The sequence below is a fragment of the Botryllus schlosseri genome, chromosome 8, assembly GCF_051294905.1.
Source record: "Botryllus schlosseri isolate E-star chromosome 8, Bs_hap1, whole genome shotgun sequence".
Classification (NCBI taxonomy): Eukaryota; Metazoa; Chordata; class Ascidiacea; order Stolidobranchia; family Styelidae; genus Botryllus; species Botryllus schlosseri.
The window spans coordinates 4,841,429-4,862,545 of record NC_137243.1 but is presented as its reverse complement, the minus strand read 5'-3'; the positions used below and the strand labels follow the sequence as shown (position 1 = coordinate 4,862,545).

At 40.7% G+C, this 21,117-nt stretch overlaps 1 protein-coding gene and 1 long non-coding RNA gene across 2 annotated transcripts in view; one reads left to right on the top strand and one right to left on the bottom strand.

Annotated features, from left to right (window-relative positions):
• LOC145443994 (uncharacterized) overlaps nt 1-16,530 on the bottom strand; it is a 28,445-nt gene extending 11,915 nt beyond the window's left edge. Inside the window, exons 1-14 of the mRNA XM_080321894.1 lie at nt 16,142-16,530; nt 15,814-15,989; nt 15,572-15,746; nt 14,944-15,260; nt 14,221-14,432; nt 13,416-13,597; nt 13,217-13,349; nt 12,971-13,154; nt 12,285-12,392; nt 11,137-11,317; nt 8,905-9,071; nt 7,050-7,263; nt 3,091-3,206; nt 691-1,005 (exon numbers count right to left, since the gene is read on the bottom strand). Coding sequence (XP_080178020.1) covers nt 691-1,005; nt 3,091-3,206; nt 7,050-7,263; nt 8,905-9,071; nt 11,137-11,317; nt 12,285-12,392; nt 12,971-13,154; nt 13,217-13,349; nt 13,416-13,597; nt 14,221-14,432; nt 14,944-15,260; nt 15,572-15,746; nt 15,814-15,989; nt 16,142-16,433 — 2,772 coding nt within the window. The 5' untranslated portion in view covers nt 16,434-16,530. The remainder of the gene's footprint in view (nt 1-690; nt 1,006-3,090; nt 3,207-7,049; nt 7,264-8,904; nt 9,072-11,136; nt 11,318-12,284; nt 12,393-12,970; nt 13,155-13,216; nt 13,350-13,415; nt 13,598-14,220; nt 14,433-14,943; nt 15,261-15,571; nt 15,747-15,813; nt 15,990-16,141) is intronic.
• On the top strand, nt 4,678-6,444 carry LOC145443996 (uncharacterized). The gene is made up of 2 exons (XR_013916585.1): nt 4,678-5,720; nt 6,228-6,444. It is a non-coding gene; the product is annotated as an uncharacterized LOC145443996 (long non-coding RNA).
• Nucleotides 16,531-21,117: the final 4,587 nt, after the last annotated feature.

Sequence of the window (21,117 nt, the reverse complement as noted above, 5' to 3'; positions counted from 1 at the left end):
AGAGTCAGATTTACGAATGTATAAAACCAAAATGGTAGCAGATCAAGCTGGTCACTTGTTTCTTCACATAAGCACTCTTCACACGCTGGCAACGTGAGACGATGCTATGCATTATCCCCAATTGAAGATATAAGTAATAGTATGGATGGAAAATACATTTAGGGTTACCATATGTACCATTGTCCTACTTTTTCAGGAAATCGCAGATGTCCTCCGAGGACGCTTTTCGTCTCTACTCAAGTTTGTAACCAAGTCACAAGGTTCCGCGTCACAAGTCAATTTGACTTTTACAGTTTTGACTCGAGTCATTTTCAATTCACGACTCATGCTCATGAATCGAGTACAAGTCGGGTTGTTGTGGTTGTTGAGTATTTATGTGATTGGTGATTACAACGCAAGCGGTTTCGTTCACCATATCCAAAAATCCGTGTAACATTTAGGGGTGTGCATTACATTACAAAATTTACACTAAAATGTATGACCTCGTGGCGAGAACAAATTCCACAATCCCACGATAATGACATTGAATATAGATAATGTCTGGCATTGCCAATGGGGCGATATGTAATAAATCACAAAAATCAATAGACAATAATCGTCATATTTTCATCCGATACACAAGGCATAAAGCCTTTCCATTTATCATTCTCGAATTATTGTACTCTCCTGAAAGGTAATTCCCATTCTTACCATGATCATAAGCGGGTGATTGTGACGTAGCACGTTCGTATCTTCAGTGTACGTGACAGCATTCCCGTTTAGTCGACCTTTATCATTGAACGCTTCGTAGCTGCCGGGATCCTCGGGTATCGTGAATTTGCCGTTCATCGTTAGCGGCGCGGTCATAGAGTCATAGTCGATATTGGTGCCTTTGTACTCGATGCCGGGCGTGATGTCCTGATTGGCTTCCCTTTCCTTGAGGTTTTCGTACAAGAATTCCTTGCCTTTGTGCAGCCATTGGGTGACGGTGTACATGTCGTCGAGAAACTCGAAGTCCAACTCGAGCTAAAGTGAAAGGTGGTGTTCAGGTGGTGTCAAGTGGCAGTATACTTGATGAAAATTATTCCAGTAGCCTACTGCGGCGTATACATCTTTATGAAGACTTGGACAACTAGTTAATTCTAGTTCTATAATTAGACTAATTAGAATGAAATGCCGGTAATTTCATCCATGAAATGTTTCTGTGTCCTAATTCTAATTACAATCTAGTTTCTGGTTTTCCTGTAAATGCTTCGGGAGAACTGTTTAGTGAGAAACGAGCCAAGCTTTCTGTATCGACATTTGCCATTCTCATGCTCATAAGGATGAACTTTGAACTATGATTTAATATGAACTGAACTGGATTCAATGTCTTGGTTTCCGCGAATTCAGTAATTCTAATTCTAATCTAATCTGGAAAACTATATAATTAAAAAAAAAACTTCTTAGCTAAAATATGAATTCTAATCTAATTTGGAAAAATTGAAAATTGCTTAGTTTCCCAAGTTATATATGTGAATGTCGGCGGTCTCACTTGGAGTAAAACGCGTTGCAGAATTGTATACTGACATACGATCATAAATTATACGGGCTTGGATATCTCGTAAACTGCGCGCTTTTGATCCAAACCGGACCACAAACCAATTACATACGGAGGCAACAACACAAGATTTGGTGGTAGGCCAACCCAGGGCCGTAACTGCCGCACCCCAAACCCCCCTATTGGGGGGGGGCGAGCTCGACGGGGGCCCAAAATTATTTTGTGAATAAGCATGAATTGTAGGGTATTTAAGGAACATTTTCAAAAAATTTTCGCGCTGGGCGCGATTTCATGTTGCCTAATATCTTGATTATTGGGTACTCTTCCCTCAAGAAAAAAAAAACGCCAAATTTATAGAAATGGGCAATTCGGCATATCAGCGTTGGCCATTACCGCGCCACGAGTCCACGACGCACTAAGACATTCAAAGTTTTAGGCCATGTAGCATGCGACTCCAAGAAGTGTGCCAGAACGATCGGCAGCGAGAAAATCTTGGCCGAAAGGGATTGACCTTATGCTGACCGAAAACTGCGTTATATATATATACAAAATACATATAGGTTCTATTGTCCATGGGCGCCTAAATGACTGGCGCCGAATGTTCCTGTCTTGGCAATCTGAACCTCACAAGACAAATACCATCCCGCACAGAAAAATTATATGTCAGTGGAGAAATACCAATTTGAAATCGTGTGATCTTTTCGTTTAGTACGTTTGGGCGATTCTATATTTTTTGATATAGCAGACAGGAGCTCAGGAAATAACATCACGTAACGACAACGAGGTCATATACCAACGGGTCGGCCCGTCCGAAGATGTTTAATTATTATCTACGCTACGGGCTCTACAGTTACAAACACACCTCACTCAGCTCTACCGGTAAATCTGATTACGTGAGCAGAGAGGACAAGAAATTGATAGCAATATATATGCAATTCCCGATCATATTGACCGATTCAGACATGAATTCAAGAATTTTCTCGAGGAAGGCGAGAAAAGCTGGCTCGCCCAACGGACACATGTAGATGATAAGTAGCGGTAAACAGCGTATAACCTGAGGGGTATGGGAGGAGGCGACGCCCCTCAGAAGTTCGGTTTATCACCCTATGGGGAGCCCAAGACCAACGTTATGGGGGGGGGCTGATGAAGTGCTGTTACGGCGCTGGGCCTATACCACACAAAATGTTATATCAAGATCCTTTGTCAGGCAGGCATAGTGGTCTGGTGCACAAGACCATAGTAGTTGAGCACCATCAACCCTACATTCAACAACAGGCGTAAATGAATGCGGCTGCTTGTTCAGTAAAATATTGCCACAGCGGTGTTTTGTATAGGTAGGTTTTAACAAGTGCTCGGATTCATATTTTTGTCAGCCTTTTCTATCACAAAACTCATATATTTTGCCAGTCGGTTCTCTTACAAAAGTCATGGACACTAACCGGTAATGCTACCCGGTTCGTGATCTCATAAAATTTCGCGAGACGGTTCAAAAGAACCGTTGCGAACCGACTGAATCCGATTACTGACCTTTACCCGTTCTATTTAACCGACCAACATCAATCATTTTCTACCTCGAGGTCTTTGCTGTCCCATTTCTTCCTGTTGTCTTTGATCGATCGCGTAAACGCGAATTCGGCCATCTCCGGCATTTTCACGATCAGTTTGCGAACCGGGGTTATCACATCCCCTAAAAAAAAGAGTGCGGTACAAAGAAAAACCAGTTTGCGTGGAACACTAATGCAATGCATCACATGGTATCATGTTTAAGGCTGGCCACGATGACTATAGAGCCGAGCAGTGGAATATGATTTTTTTCAAGTACTAAAATTAATGCTCCTTTCTGTCAAAATTTAATATATTAACGAAGGTTATAGTTTCAATACGACTTTCCACTGCGGAAGCCTTGAAACCTCGATTGGTCGTATCACAGCATACGAAACATGTACTACAAAGCTTGCGCGCTAGTGAGTATGACATTTCTATGAAGTAGTAATCAACCACAACATTGTCACGAAGTGAAATAAGCTTGGTCAAAAAAAGAAATACCAAATTACCTTCACTATGATATTGAACTGGCATCACGTTATTTGTGGTCACAACACACCAAAAATATCTTTAACTGGGACGGTTCCATACTATTACCGAGAATGCTATTACCGAGATGGACTTTACCGAGAATGCTATTACCGAGAATGGACCCTACCGAGAACGGACATTACCGAGAATGGACATTGCCGAGAACGGACATTACCGAGAATGGACATTGCCGAGAACGGACATTACCGAGAATTGACATTACCGAGAATAGCCAATGCCAAGAATCTAGCTTAATGTAACGGACGTTGTCGAGAATTTTATACCTGAGAATCGATACCGAATGTGGCAACGTCGTGATGCACACACACGATCTGTTTATATGCATAACACGCCTGCATTGCATGTATTGCATTCTCGGTAATGTCCATTCTCGGTGGTGTCCATTCTCGATAATGTCCATTCTCGGTATTGTCCATTCTCGGTAATGTTCATTCTCGGTATTGATAGTATTCTCGGTAATAGCATTCTCGGTATTGATCGGACACCAACTGGGACTGCATCGTTATGCATAGGGTTATATTTAAAACAAAAATCTATTTAAAACAAACATGTTTAAAACAAGGCTCTTTAAAACATGTTTTTATCATGTTTTTTTTGTCTGTTTTTAAGCCATGACGTCATGAATATTAATAGTGACGTCATAGTGGATTGGCACTGACGAAATATCTGTACTATTGCTGTTGAACCGACTATTTTGAGGGATCCAACCATATCCCATATTGATATACGTCGGCTATATCGGGGGGGGGGTCATACAACATGTTTTTGGGTAAGTATTTACACAATTATGGCATAATTTTACAACTTCAAAAAACACGATTTTGTTTTTATTAAAAAGACCTTTGTTTAAAACACCGTTTGTTGTAAATGCAACACTGTATGCAGCATGTTTACGTTCGGTGGTCATCATCTTCAGAACACCGATTCCGTACCAATGATCTATACCTACGTCCTACATGCTACAACTGTTGAACCGGCGTCGATTTCGAAGGTTCCAGCCAACCCTCGTCGTATACGTCGACAGTATTATGGGCGCAAATCGTCCGTAAGCTCATACTACTACACTGTAAAAAATCTGGTAGATTTACTGGGAAATCTCTGTAAATTTTACAACGAATTACCGGTCGCAGCCAATAACTGTGCGTAGCTTGTAATTTTACATTTTGATATGTGATATTACCTTAGTTTAGCTGTGAAGTCAAGTTGCCAGAATTTCCTCGCAAAATTACTGACAGTTACTCGTAACTGCAGTTTACAAGGCTATTGGGAAGATTGATTAGCTTCATAATCGCTGCAGCCAATATATACGTGGAAATGAATGTTACTGATATATCATTCTCGTGGTGATTTGACTTGATTCAACCTCGTTCGCGAAACTGGGGTCTGTCGTACGGAAATTGTTGGCCCTAGTACCAATTTCAGTATAGTATATAGTAAGTAGGGTACAAGAAACAACTGACAATCGTAGCTAATGTAGTTACACCATAGCCATTATAATATATTATAAGGCTATATGGCTATATACGGCCGTTCTCGCTGGTTACATTCGTTGTTACGGATACGGCTGATAAGTTAGAAAATCAGTTTAGGATGTATAATATTGTTCGGGAAACTAGAAATATCAGCACCGCTTGCTCAGTTGACCATTTGCTAATGGCGGACAAGGCGACCTGTAATAGGTTACAATAGGTTACCGTTACGCGTTACTGGTTTTCTGAGATTTGTAGTAAACAGCCAACGCACAACTGTGACATCACAAGGAGCGTCTCGTTTAGTAAGTACAGAAAGTAGTGAACAACACTTGGGATAAATATCAATTTATACGAAATTAGACGGAAAAGAAAGGAACTATATGTACTGATAAATGTTTCTGTATGAAAGAGAAATAACCTAAGTCAAACATTATAACGTGGCCAGCAAATATTATTGGTGGCATGTCAGCGGATGAATACGACTTATTTCGAAATCGTTCGAGTGTCGTATCGTCATCTGACCATTATTGAGATTTGAGCAAAGGGTGATGCGAAGCTTGTTGTGCTTGAAGAAAGTGGACACGATCGTGGAAGATTCCTAGGAACGCTGAATGGGATACGCATCGTAAAAGGTACAGTACTACATAGTACTTGTTACCGTGAATATCTGCGACTGTGCAATGTGCACACCACTTTGATTTCATGATTGAAATATTTCATTCTCCGCATTCTCTGTTCTATTTTGGGATACTAGTCGACTTATATAGTGACCTGTGACACCACATACTCCGCCGCGGAGGAGTTGAAACTGTTGGCTTGTTTATGTCATTTTCGGGCCATAGCATAGAGATGTTTTCATCCACTGCTGGATTTGTTTGGCACACATGCCACCTCATATCCAGAGTGGAATTGGTGAGGATGAGGAACCTTTTGCTTCAATACATTGATAAAGTAAGTCATGAATCTCTGCTATATTATGTACAAGGCGGAGCCTTCATCACACAATGTACCAGTACCGGTACTTCAAAACATGTTACCGTATATTTTTGTTTGCCTATTTGTCTTGGTAGTCTTTATAATGTCATGTCTAGGTTAGGAACTTTGCTTTATATAGCGACTTACTCATGAATTCTTTTTAGTGGAACTGCAAGATACTAGTTACACAGAAGGAATGAGGAAGATAAAAAGAAACAATTGGAAGTTTCGCCGGTGGTGGAATTAATTCACCTTTTCTTGCGACCGCTCGTGTTACTGCATGTCTCCTAAAGAAGAATTAGACCTCCAGCAGCAATTCTTTTCCATCGATTACCACTTCATCGTGATATCAAGAATGAATATACAGTTTGTTCCAATGTCGTTTTGGGAGTGTGAAGAAAATTTTGCGATATTTTAGCATCGGGTTGCTTTGCGATAGGTATGGGTGTACGCGAATTTACAAGCTGGTATGTATCCTGATTTGCAAGGACAGCATGTAAGTAGGTAGGTAGGTAGGTAGGTAGGTAGGCGGTCTCGGTCTCAAATGTACAGGAGAACATGTAGATTGGATATACCCGGAGGGGACTGTAACATTACAGTCTGTCGTGTAAAGTGAGATTACCGGACGAGTGTAAGTTGGATTTGCATTGACCAACGGTAATGTTAGATTACCACGAAATGTCTGGCTACCGTGCTTCCAAACATTTCGCGGTAAATCGAGGTTTTTATTTTTTACAGTGTAGTTTTTTCGAAAGTATTTACACAATCATTGCATAATTGAACAACGTTTGAAAATAAGTTTTTTAAGTGAATATTTTTTAAACACTGTCATAAAACACGATTTGTTTTAAATGCAACCCTACATGCATACTTTTCCAAACGATTCTTAACTTGCGCCACCATAGCCCACACATGGACAGTGTGTTGGTCAGCACATATGCAATCATATCTACACTTTTTCTCGTTATATGACTTGGCTCGCATACCTGTGACCGGGTCGACAAAGGCATTTCGTAGAGCGTCCTTCCAACAGTCGTGTGCCAAGATGGCTTCCACGCATTCCGATTCGTCCTGATCGATAGCGCAATCCAGAGGATTTCTTCCGTCCGATAATTTAGCTGTCACGTCACCGCGACGGTCCAGCAAAATGCTCACGACTTGGTGGTGGCCGTTGAGGCAAGCTTCGTGTAGCGGCGTGGTCTGCATTGGATTCATAGTATCAGTCATTACTATAGGGCAGAGGTCTCAAACTCAAATGTGTTCGCGGGCCAGTTTTCCAGTATTGCCGACGCCGCGGGCCGCGGCATTTATAGGGGTAATCTATGTATTTCCAAGTAGGCCTTATTTGGCGAGAAAGAATTGTCTTATTGAAAGTGAGACGATCCAGCAGACTGACAGTAAACACACATTGTCAAAATGTGATTTATTCTTGTATCAACTTAGGATTGGGACGGAAAGAATCATCACATTATAACTATTTTAATAGATTTGTTGTTGTACTTAACGTATATTAATTATAAGATATAGACACCATATGGGTGAACTAATGTATGATGCTATCATAAAAGCTGTCGGGTTATAATTTGAGACAGATTGATAATAGAGACTGATCTGATATCAAAACAATTTGAGGTTAAGCAATGTAATTCCAACCGAGGATTCGGGTATAGCCTACTTCTGATAAGTAGGCTGTTAATCTCATGGCTACATATCTTCAAATATAGGAGCAGACAAAATATAAATATAATATAAATATATTAATGAATGTGTCCTAGTGATTGGAATGTCGGAATGCCGAACGGCCGATTGTTGTTACATCGTTACACTCGGTACCTTTAAATGGCCCTAATAACGTGGTTTAGCGACCAAAGATGTAACTAACATATTGCCAATGGTTTGCATAACTACTTGCTTAGTTAGCGAAATACCAAGCTGCGACCTTCTGATCTATTACTATTCTCCTGATACGCGATTAGTTTGTTGGGTCCATGGTTCTAACAAATTCACGACATTCCAAGTCCCTCCAAGTCCACTGGAGTCATTTTCATTTGGCCATCGTTTTACCCCGAGTCAGAGTAATCCTAAGAAAGGTCGGGTCCAAGTCCAACTCACAAATTTCAGTCACGAATCGTCTAAGAGTCAGGTTTGGTCATCATGAATTGGAAATGTGGTGAAATAGTGAATATTCCACTACATGGTAGCGTTTGCGATTGATGTGATAGTGAAGTTTGATGAATAGTCTCCGGCTTTCGGGGCAATTTAAGAGGGAATTTTCACTTTATAATCTGAAAAGATATATGTGACACTTATATATAGTCAAATTAATAAAATAATTAAATGTCGTCGCGGGCCGCACAAAATGCTCTGGCGGGCCGCATGCGGCCCGCGGGCCGCGTGTTTGAGACCTCTGCTATAGGGCAAGTTTTTGCAACTTTTGCAACTTTTTTTTACAGCTTCCGGCACCTTCCTAAATACTCGTAAGATATGTAGAATGCTGTTTTAAGCTGTTTGAAGGAACCTTATAGTGCAATTTTTGAAACTTCTGTCCATTGTTTTCATGTAACTCTTTGCAACATTTTGCAACTGTTTCGATTTTTCATGAAGTATTTTCGGTTTTGGTGAAATACAAGGCCAAATTCGACTGAAACACCGTAAATCAGCACCGAAGTACGAATATTTCGGGAGCTGAGCCGGTAAATTGACCTTTTTTTAGTCAACATGTGGTCTTTTAGCGCAACTTTTGCAACTTTTGTCAAAAATAAATAAATAAATGCAACTTTCCGCGGATTTAACAAAAACTTGCCCTAGCATTACATAGTGCGGCACTTTACATGATCTTACCCGCGAGCCTTTGCTTGGATTAATCGCGGCTTGCGCCTTGATCAACGCCCTGACCGTAGCTTCCCATCCTCTACCACACGCGCAGTCTAATGGCGTCATTTGTCTCGTATTCCGTAAAGCTACGTTGGCGCCGTGGTGGATCAGTGTGTCCACGCATTTGCTGTGACCTTGGAAGAATTATACGGAGTGGGACTCATTAGTTCATCTTTATTGGGAGCAGAGTTGGACTAAAACAAAATTATAGCTAGAGACGGTGTGAACATGAGGTTTACGTTCGCGTTCTGTGTGTGAACCTCGGAAATTTAGAGATTCACGTTCACAAATGAACCTTGGTCGGTTCTGCACTGTGAAACTTTCTCATATTTTACAATTTCCACCTCATTATAACATCTTCGGTTAGAATTTATTGCATTTCAATTGCGGGCCACTCCGTGCATGGCGCTAGCAGCATAAAAATCAACACTATAATTGAGCATGCACCTTGACAATCTCAAAAAATTTACTTGCTTTGTTACAAAAGTTTGCACGAAAGATCCACCTTCCCGTTTGTGAATATTTAGTGACTCTCTGCTGTGAGCTTTACCCGCAATCACACAACATCAAGCGGGAAATACACTACACGTATAGGTATAGTCAGCGAGTGATGCTGACTCAACCAACCAATTAAGTTGATATCGTTGTCTGCGGTAAAAAATCTGTCAGGCGTACGGGATCAGCTTGACTTTACGTTTATCGTATCGTAAAAAAACCAAATCCATGGGATAGGGGTGTCGACTATAGGCTACTGCTGTATAACTTGTTAATGGGGTAATATTGGTAGCAAATATAGAAAGCCGTTATATACTCTGCTCAATATCAACGTAGCAATACCCAGACGCCGATTACATTGTCCGGTCTGGCCTAGACCGATAAGACATCGTCGAAATTGTTGGCAATGTGACGGAAGATATTCATTTTATCTTTATGGGATTGTTATATCATTTGACTGCCCCAGTTGAAACATTTGGCGACATTTAAAACGTCAATGTGTGCTTCAGCATTGTGGCATTATGTGGCCCGAGTCATCCCTGGGTATCGTGTACAAAAATATAGGTTACCAATTCACTGAAATGTAGGGTCAGAATTAGCAATATGACGTCACGTGACGTCATGAGGTTCGCACCATCCCTAATTATAGCTACACAGTTCTTTTCCAAATTACACCAGAATTGGAATTACTGAGTTCGCAATAACGAGGTAATTGAATCAAATTCCGACTAAGAAGGGAATACATCAACAACCAAGATCGGTTCATATCAAAGCCGAGGTCATTCCCATAAGCATGAGAATCGCAAGCCTGGCTCGTTTCGCATTGTACGGTTCTCCAGTAGCATTTTCAGGGAAACCATAAATAAGATTATAATTAAAATTAGAGCGTGGAAACATTTCATAAATTAGATTACTGGCATTCACACTAATTAATCCAATTAGAAAACGGGAATTATCTAGTGTTCCAAGTCTGAATGTAAGCGTATAGCTGCACGTGCACGCGTGCACACTAGGGCTCTTCAAAAATGACTTTTTTCTCAAATCGTACTGGCTACTTGATAAACTTGTTAGGTTACCTAATTTAAGCCTACACACAAAATTTGGTTCAATTCCAGCCAGTAACCGCTTTGCTACAGGAGAAGAAAGTTTCTATTTATTATATAAAAATAAATAATAAAAATTTTGAAAATTTTCTGTTCACCCCATGAAAGTGTTAGGCTGTCTATAGAAACGAACCTCACCAAATTTGGTTCAATTCCAACCAGTGGTAGCGGAGTTATTGCCGTCGAAACAGTTGGAATTTCTTAAAATAGTGTTTACGGTGACCGATTCTTTGTTTATTTATTATAGTTCTGCTCACCGTAAATACTATTTTAATCAAATCCAAATTTTTCGACGGCAATAACTCCGCTTCCACTGGTTGAAATTGAACCAAATTTGGTGAGCATAGTTTCTATAGACAGTCTAACATATTCATGGGGTGAACAGAAAATTTTAAAATTTTTTATTATTTATTTTTATATAATAAATGGAAACTTTCATCTCCTGTAGCAAAGCGGTTACTGGCTGGAATTGAACCAAATTTTGTGTGTAGGCTTAAATTAGGTAACCTAACAATTTTATCAAGTAGCCAGTACGATCTGAGAAAAAAGTCATTTTTGAAGAGCCCTAGTGCACAACTGCACATACAGACGCTACAATCACCTGCAATAGAAGCGAGATGCAACGCTGTGTTGGCGTTTTCGTCCACTCCGTTGATTGTTGATTTGTCGTGATCCAATAGCTCCTTTAGGATGACGTGCTGGCCATACTTCGCTGCGATGTGGATCGAGGTTGCTTCATCTTCGTTTTTGCCGTCGATTCGAGCTCCATAGTCGAGCAATATCTTGGTGGTGAAGTCAAGAAATGTGATATCGTCACTCGTCAGATTAGTGGCTACTGACGACGCACGTTGAATGATTAATGAAATTCGGGTAGCACGTTCAAGGATAAATGAAATGTAGAGGGAGATGGTGAATTATATTACCTCAGTAAAAAATATCGCTTGTTCGAAGAACTGGGCTCCTGCTCGCCACATTATCCGCAGTGTCTTACAGAAAAGCCTATAAGTGGGCCGTGCTATAAGTCAGCAGTTGTAGAATACAAATGAAGAATATCGGCCTGGTATAAATGACCATAGTAGTCGGCAAACAGCATGAATACCTCATAACAAAGCAAGCAAAAAAAAACTATATTGAATAGTCCCTTGTGCCACCTCTGGATTTCGGGCCATGTGCGGCAACCGTGAAAATTATGCGGCCCGTCAAGAAGTGTCAATCTTTGACAGTGCGTGGCCCACGAATTGACTTTCTAATTTAGCATGGTCTGGTAGGTATGGGCTAAGCTCAAGCGGGCTAAGTAAAAGGTCAAGATATCGCTAAAATATATGCATACACTGTCAACACACTGAAGAAATATATTTGACAACCTGATTTAATTTCGCGATATGTCTTTGGGCTGTCAAATAAAAATTGTCAAATGTTCATGTAATAGTGACATTTTTCACGCTTGTTATGTGTAGTTGGATAATGGGGTGTACGAACTTTCAGATTAACGAAAGTCTATGTGTGACCTGATGTCCCACGGCACTATTCATATCACGCCGGCGTGTCGAAATGGTTGTCAACGCACACCTCAGACTATCTTAACAGTTTTTAGATCATTTCTAATAACATTTGTTGCGTGTGTTCGACCTTATAAGGTCTGATCAAATTATAACTAGAGAAAACACGTGTCGTGTCGTGTCAGGGAGCAGCCATAACTTTGTGATGATACAGTTCAGTAATGGTCAAAGAATACATGTTTTCAATTACCCGCACGATTGGAAGATAGCCTTTTTTAGAAGCGATGTGTAGAACAGAGTTCGTGTTCTTGTCTGTTTCGTCCATGAGGCGTTGAATGCTTTCGTACTTCAGCAGTTCCTGGAGAATAATATTGTTCTTTTCATATAAGACCGTAATTTATGGTAAACAAATCATTATTATAGTTACTGCAGCCGTTGCAATGAATCGCTCCACCCGTCTCTTATCCCCCAACCAAGTATATATAAAATCACGATGAATTGAATCCCAACATATCATATTCATCACAGGGAGCTCTTCCCAACCAGATTATTGCTTTGGTGCGTTTTCACGCCACATAGTTCATGACATTATAATGCAACCGGTGCATAAATTCATGGCTGAGCTAGTGAACAATGAACATATTGTCCTGTAATAGTTAATTCTTCCATCCCCAGCAAGGCCGACATATTTTTTCTGGTTTCGTCACTGCAAATGATGACTATCCGATTGAGTTATTTACAAAAGTCATAACGAGAAAGTAATTTCCTGTAAAATTGGAACGTGAGCAAGGATGATTTCGAACTGGCTGTATCCTCAAGTAAATCGAACATTTTGCAGCGCGTCGCCAATTCTCAGCCAGACTGCTGTGATGTATCGCAGGTAAGTATGATGAAACCTGACAATTGTAATCGCGTAAACCATATAAATATACCCACATGTACTGCAGATGTCCTGTGATCTTCCACGGCAAGCATAAGACAGGTCTTATCGTGTTTGTCCGTGGCGCTGGTATCAGCGTCATGTTCGATCAGCCATGACAAGGTTTCCAAATGTCCTTGCTTACACGCCAGTAGCAAAGGCGTGAGGTTATCTTTGTCTCTGGTCTCCAAATCCGAGCCCCTATACCGTAAAATGCATAACACGCATTAGAGTACATCCGCAGCCAGAATCAAATACGGCACCTGTTGAAAAGGAACTCAATAACTTCGAAGTTGTTGTGATGGGCTGCCAGAAGTAGCGGCGTAGCGAGACTGTTGTTCCTTGCGTCCACGTCAGCTCCGCTTTTAATCAGCTTGTCGCAAATATCAAGAAAGCCTGTAAATAAGAACAGCATCCATGGGCTATCCGGTTTATGAGCACTATATCTGGAAAATATGTAACCTTGGGATGATGCGATGTGAATGGGCGTGTCCCCGTGCGATCGCGGCGCCGTAACCAAACGCTTGACATCGTCAGGAGTCGGCATCAATGCAATCAATTCGTTAACCACGGCTGCGTGGCCTTTGCCGACAGCGATGTGAAGGGCCGTGTTCTTTCCAGCATCTGGGCGCAACATCATCTCTCTGAAATATCGATCAGGGACATATTAGACTTTGATTTTGTATATGGTATATGAGAATACGACCAGAGGTGGTTAGCGATTAAGTACGTCTACTTTTTCTGAGTACTCAAGTAGATTTTGCGTAGTTAACTCCTGATTAACTGATTTTACCATACGTTGTGGAATTTGTTCTCGTTACGAAAAGCCATACATTTGAGTTTAAATTTTGCAATGTAATGCACACCCCTAGACATTAAAATGATTTTTGGATATGGCGAACAAAACCACTTGCGTTGTAATCACCAATCGAAAAAATAATCAACAACCGCCTCCGATAAACTGATAAAAGTGTGTGACTCATCGGGCAAATCTACTTTAAACAAATGCTTATACTTGAGTACTTTTCATATCTTCGATTTCTACTTCAACTGGAAGTAGTTGTGACGTTTTCAAAATGCTACTTCAAACTTGCTATTGAAATTGAAATTTACGACATTACTTCTACATGTACTGGAGTAGCAACGTTGTGTACTAAGCCCACCCCTTTAAACGTCTACCGCGCTACGAGCACGCTTTAGAAAGTGCAGCAGTCAGCGGTTCTCCAACCTGTAGTCCAGCTCTAGAACTGTAGATTCGAGGCATTACCTTGCTTTTCCGGGTGCGCTGCGATGAGCAATATTGATTATGTATCGAACGACTGCCACGTTGCCGTCGGCGCACGCAAAATGCATGGGGGTCATCATGTCGTTATCTACCGCTTCGAGGCTAGCACCTTTTTCGACCAGTGCCTTCACAATGAGGAAATAGCCGTGCGTCGCTGCCAGGTGGAGTGCTGTCATTCCTTGACTGTCTTTCAACTGGTATTAGAAAAATGTATATGTGTCGGTGAGTTTTGATATCAGGGATTTACGACAAGGTAATTGTCGATACGGATTTACCAAGATGGTCAAACGCTGCAGTCGCCTTGAATCGAGACCCGGACAACTAGATAATTGTAGGTATGATATTAGACTGATTAAGGGCAAAATACAGGTGATCTAGTTCAAATCTACTTTGTGAAATGTTTTTGTGATCTAATATTAATTCTAATCTAATTGATGTCTTTCCTGATAATGTTCCAGGATAACTATTGTAAAACGACCCAAGTTTGGTGTACATGTACTGACATTTGTCATTCTCATGCTTTTATGAATGAACTCAGATTTGAGATGGACTGAACTTGATTTTTGTTGTATTTTTTTCACGAATCCAGTAATTCTGATTTTAATCTCAATTTGGAAGAAATGTGTAGCTATAATTCTAAATCTAACCAAATTCGGAGAAATTTAAAATATGCAGCTGTGCAACTCTGCTTGAACCTATCCTTACGTCAATATTGATGCCCTCACATTCCAGCAGCTGCTGGACGCAAGACGTGTTGCCTTTGATGGTGGCACAATGTAGCGGCGACTGGCCTTCAATGTCTACATCGTTGACATTCGCCCCGCTAGCGTGAAGCAGTAATATGACGCTGGTTTCCCGTTCGAGGGATTCTTGTCTTTGCTGTTGCTGCTTTTTAACCAAACGCTTGAAAAGGCCGCCTCGCATTTCGTCGACAATGTTACGCATTGATTTCCTCTTCGGCCTGATTCGAGCAGCGAAATGAAGAGGGGTTTCTCTGCTCTCGCCAGCTCTGATGTTGACACCTGTGAACCAGAATTAATGCTTGAGTGTTTGCGTGTCGGCCTATATTCTGTTTGGTCATGAGTTCGCTACGCGTACCGGTACCAGCGGGCTATATCTACTGTCTCTTTCGGCCTACGCGGTTTGATAGGCCTATTTCTTGTTGTTGTTTGAGGTAATTATGGTGTTTTTCGACTGCAGTGGTCATGGTCATTTACACCAGGCCGATGTTCATTATTTTGATTCCGTATCTGTCAACTTGTAGTACGGCCCATAAGACATCGCATACGCGGGTCAAATGGCGGGGAGGAGCCTGTATTAGCCTATTTCTTACTTGCTCCTGCGTCAATGAGTTTCTTGCAAACGTCAAAATGATTGCCTTTGGCCGCCAAATGTAACGGGGTCGCGCCTTCCTCGTCTGTAGTAGCATTCAGCATTCGGCGCGATTGTATTTTGTTCAAGCTGCTCAATAGAAAGTCCAATGTTTCCGATTCGCCATCTCGAGCAAGCTGTCAGATTTGGAAGTGCGTCAGGCTACATCACATATTAGTATAAAAAGCCGAAATTCTTCTATACCTGCATCAGCGTGAGTTTGAACGTTCCAGATGCTAGAACCTTCCTCATATCCACGTTCATCAGGTATTGGCTCCATTGGCTTTTACGTCTGGCGGTCTGCTTGAACTCCCCTTGCCGCATAGCCTCGGATAGTGTTTGGCCAGGCTCTTCTTCGTCATCCTGGTCTATAAAGCTGACTAAAATGGTTTCATTGATTAATAGTTTCCTTTCGGGGTGTCTTTTTAGCTTAGCATGTAATCCATAGCCAAATAGGACAGATAACACTCAGTAGACATTGTTAACCACTAGCATACTGACGGTCGAACACTATTCAATTCACTCAACTCACCCGAAGGCCTGTTACTGGATTGCTCTGAAATTCCAGAGTCACTGGACTTGTCAGATATCGAACTCATCTTAATCAATTCTTTCGATTTATCTTTTGATTCATCCGTCGATACTTCCACGTCTCCGAACAGATCTGCTTCGAAAACATTTATTTCCGCCGGGCTAGTATCCATGACCGTTCGTTCGCCCGTCGTATCGAATATAAACTGAGAATAGGTTGGATACCAATGATTCTTCCAAGATAAATGTTTATGTAATATGAATCCAAAACTTCTAGTTATTGGGAATGTCATGTGTAGCTGATGATGAATTTCATAAGTCCTGTTTAATCGCGGTGTCTTTTATCATATTTTATCATTGAATTTGAATATTGTGTACATGCATACTGCTGTGTATAAGGAATATTCCCCAGTGATGCTAACCACAAGCTCTATCCTCAACGATTGTCCTACGATTCTCTAATGGGTGTTTAATTTCGCATACAGCGATGTTTATATATTTCCTGTTGCTTTCATGGAACTTCTACGAATTCTATATTAGCGATAGACTTATTAGCGGTCACTGAAAGCACTATTCATGATCATATCTTTTCATTTTCTTTGAGGTAAGTCGCTAATACCTCCTTAAGTATAATTGTGCAACGACCTCAACACCCCATCGTATTCGTAAACGCGATCCAATTACCGATAGCAATGAAAGAAAAACTTACTGGTTGAAAAGGCTCCAGTGCTATCTTCGCGCCTTCAGTTCATGCGACCAATGTAATATACTTCCGGATCTCTCTGGTCAATATGTTTTCGTTTGCATGACCCGGTAATGTAATTGGGGACGAACGCTAAGTGCGTTACCACAGGAATCTCATGTTATATATACCGACGAGCTACAAGGTACCGAAACTGTTCCGACCATTGCGATTTGAATCGATAAATTAAGCCCAGACAGTAACCACCTGATGAGAGAGGGTTATAGTTTCGACTAAATTTAAAACAAAAAACAATTTAAAACAAACACGTCTGAATCATGGCCTTTGTTTAAAACATGTTTTATTGTTGTTGTTGTTGTTGTTTTCTAGCCGTGTCGTCACGAATATTTAATTGTGACGTCACAGTGGATTGGGATTGACAATTGAAAATATATAGGGTAATCTGGCTCCTTCGTCGAAGAGGGCTTCCGACCACTGTCATAAACAGACCCAAGAATATCTTTAACGAGGACTAGGTTGTTATGCAGCAATTTTGCGGTCGGCTGTCATCACCATCAGATCACCCATCCCGTGCCAATTACTATCTATCTCTACTTGCTACAACTGTCGAACCAACGGCGATTTTGAGGGTTCCAGCCAATCCATATCCGATGCGTCAACTATATTGGGTGCAAATCGCCATGACGCTCATATGCTACATGTTTTTTGAAAGTATTTAGACATTTAAGGGATATGGCAAACAGAACTGGGTCAGCGTTTTGTTTTTAAATATTATTAATAGGGCAAGTTTTTGTTGCACTAAAATCGCGGGAAAGTTGCTCTTAATTTTACCAAAAGTTACATTTATAATTTTTGTTGAATTATTAGGGTATGAGATACTCGAAATGTTCCGTTGTTTCGTTGTTCCGTTGTTTCCGTAGTTTCTGCAGAGCTGTCAAATTTGTTACTTTGCCATTTAACGGCATTTTTCCCGCCACACAGCAAGAAAATTACGCAATGCGGTAATAATTTACCCCCAAAAATCCAAACAGCATAGCGATTACCCGCTCCCCCTAAAACAAGTCAAATGACACAACCCAAACCCTTTAGGTCTGCAAACGTCACCCAAGGCATTACAGAAAAACTCACTCTCGGCGACATTAACAGAAGCAATAGCCTGAAAAAGGTGACCCGGTGAAAATGGTAATTTTCGGCAGTCTCGCCTGAGCGTTCGTGAAATTGGAAACTATCTCAAATTTACTCGACAGAATTAATAAAGTGATATATTTACATATTGCTCGGGCACGATCGTGCTGGCAGGAGTAGTTGAGCTTCTTGCTTGCAAGCGATTGTGTCATAGATAACAGTGACATGCAGCTAACACATCATATAGCACTTTGTGATGCAAATTAAAGATAATAGAACCATACCAGAAATAGTATATTGCATGTTTTTGAATCACTTCTTTACATTTTTACGCAATATTTGATAAAAATTGCAATAAAAATTGGCATGAAAATAGAGAAAAGTTGCAAAAAGTTGCACTATAAAATCCCTCCAAACACCTTAAAACATCATAGTACGTAGATTCTGAGTATCTAGGAAGCTGTCGGAAGGTGTGAAAAAAGTTGCAAAAGTTGCAAAAACTTGCCCTAATTATTATCCATGTCTGTTCCAACATTGTATTTAAAACTGTGAGCATCTTAGCGTGCGATACGGCTGATCTCATCTGTACCTTTACGTACCAATTTATCGCCTTACTACCGTAAGCATCGAATTTTGCGAGTTGATGAGCTATATCGCTTCGAAGTATCAAAAGTTGTTCACAAATATTTTTCCAATAGTCTGCCTCCTGTGTTTGATGACTTTTTCATACCTGCTAAAAATGTCCATTCCCATTACACGAGATCCTCGTCAAAGGGGAATATCTACTTACCCCCACCCAATAGCAACCTAACTAAGAGATCTATCGACTACTCGGGACCTATCATTTGGAATGCATTACCGCCACATATCCGTGAATTGCCTTATGATAGATTCAAAAAAGCCCTACTTGATCACCTCTTATCGTTACACTAACACTGTTGCCCTACCTCGCCCAGACATTGCTTCATTGATCATTTGCTACCATCGTTTAATTTTTCTTCTATTTTATTTTTTTAACTACTGTAACTTTTTTTACAGCCAGACTGTTTAGAGTCAAGTGTAGCTGTTTGATGCTGGTGTGATCAGACTAGATGACCCTCACGGTCTTATCGATCATTCCTATGTAATACCGAATACTGTGCATGCATATTTTCTGCACCACCACCACTGCCGTGTGTTATGTATTTTGGTTTGATGAAAAATAAAGACTCTCTCTCTCTCTCTCTCTCTCTCTCTCTCTCTCTCTCTTCAAGATATGACTTTTCGTTTCAGATGCTTTTCTGTACTGTACCTCCAAGAAGCATATAAAACATACAAAACATATAAGTTTTGCTACTTGCTTAGGTGTCAACTTCTCGATAGAAATCTGGTTATGTCACTTCAGGCGACATGTACCGAAACCTTATATTTTACTATATTGTTAAGAGTATTGCTTTCAAAACAACATTCATTGCAGTAAAGAATTTTTTACCTCGAAGACTTTTCGTGTGCCCCTTATCAAAAGTTAACGGCACAATAACAAGCACATAGAAAGAGATTCAAACGAAAACCAAATAGGTATAGTATGACATAACAATGCAATAATAAAAAGCAACCCTAGGCAAAGACAGCTGCACCGGTGGTCATAACAAAGAGACGAGAGAAAATCAAATTATACAATACACGGAAGACATTATACTATACAGACAAATAGCGGTATATATTATTGGAGAATTTTAAGATTGTAGAGAAACTCCTTCTGCTGGCATAAATCAGGATTGGTCAATTTTATGATAGTCGACTCCAACACAGACAGATGGAAGGCAGATCTACATTTTGCAGTCACAGTGAACAATGAACAATGAACATGCCTCCATTATAATGACTGGCACAAACCGGATAGTTCATTAGATGTTGACCGATTGCTGAATTAAACGCAGTGACCTGGCTATAGGAACCAGGGTCGACCGCTTCCCTACACAGACGAACAAAGTGCAGAACGATCGATATGTTGGTTTACTGACCTAATCGATTTTGGCACATGTTGGTTCACTCGTTCAGACAACCGCAATTATTGTTATATTGGTATTTTGTTATATTGTTAATTGTTATATTGTTACGCTCAGTGATCGTCGAGTCATATATTTTTCATCTGAACAAGTCACACACAATGTACAATGCGATGTCATGAACAGATAGGAGGATGTCGAACGACACGCATCAGTATAGCGATCCTTTTAATCTAACATCCCCCTCGGCCTAGAGTGCCCGATGTCACAGTTCTTTTCGATGTTGATCTTTTTGAAGCCGCGGCCCTTTTTACTAGATCTTTCCGTTCCTTGTGAGTGCTTTCTTTCGTCGGGTCTTTTTCTGGGCTTTTTGTCGCCGTATGAACGGCCAACGGCGGGGAAAGAGGAGCCCAGATAAACCTCCGACGGGAATCGAACTGGCTCCGCCAGCTGATATAGTCTGGGTTGTTTGATCGCCATTCTACAATACACACAAAGGGAACTTATTGTGTCTGGACTTATCAGTCAGTTAATTATACTCAGTCGGTCATTACTCGCTACGATTGCTCCAGTCCAACTCGCCCCCGAGTTGTATCAGTTTCTGTGAAGGACTGATTGCATTGTCCCCTTGATCACCCATGCATTGTAGAGAGCAGAAGGTGTTTTTTCTTTTGCTGCTGATCCGATCCTACGACAGTTTGAATCCTGATCAACCAATCTCATCTAGTTTATAAACCTTCACCCAATATATACATTCGTATAAAAATCAGGCTCTTCGATATTGGAAACTTGGAAATTGAATTTCATTCCGAATTAGCACGACATACAGCAAAAATTAAGTTCAGTTCATATCGAATCGAGTACATTCGCATAAGCATATTGTTTCAATAGTGAAGTTCCGAAAACTTGCAACCACGTTCATTTCCTAGTTAACACCCAACATCAATTGAAGAACTTGGTTTTGTAAGTTTGACCGATGAGTACAGACTACTTTTTTACGATCATGCTGTTCGCTTAGTGTCACCGACGGTACGTAGACAGAACGAAACGTAGGCTTACTCAAAGCCGATTAAATTTTATTTGGTATTGACCGTTTATCACGCCAACTATACAGAAAGCAACTGGTTCTAACGGTGACATTTGGTGTACTGTGAAACCTAA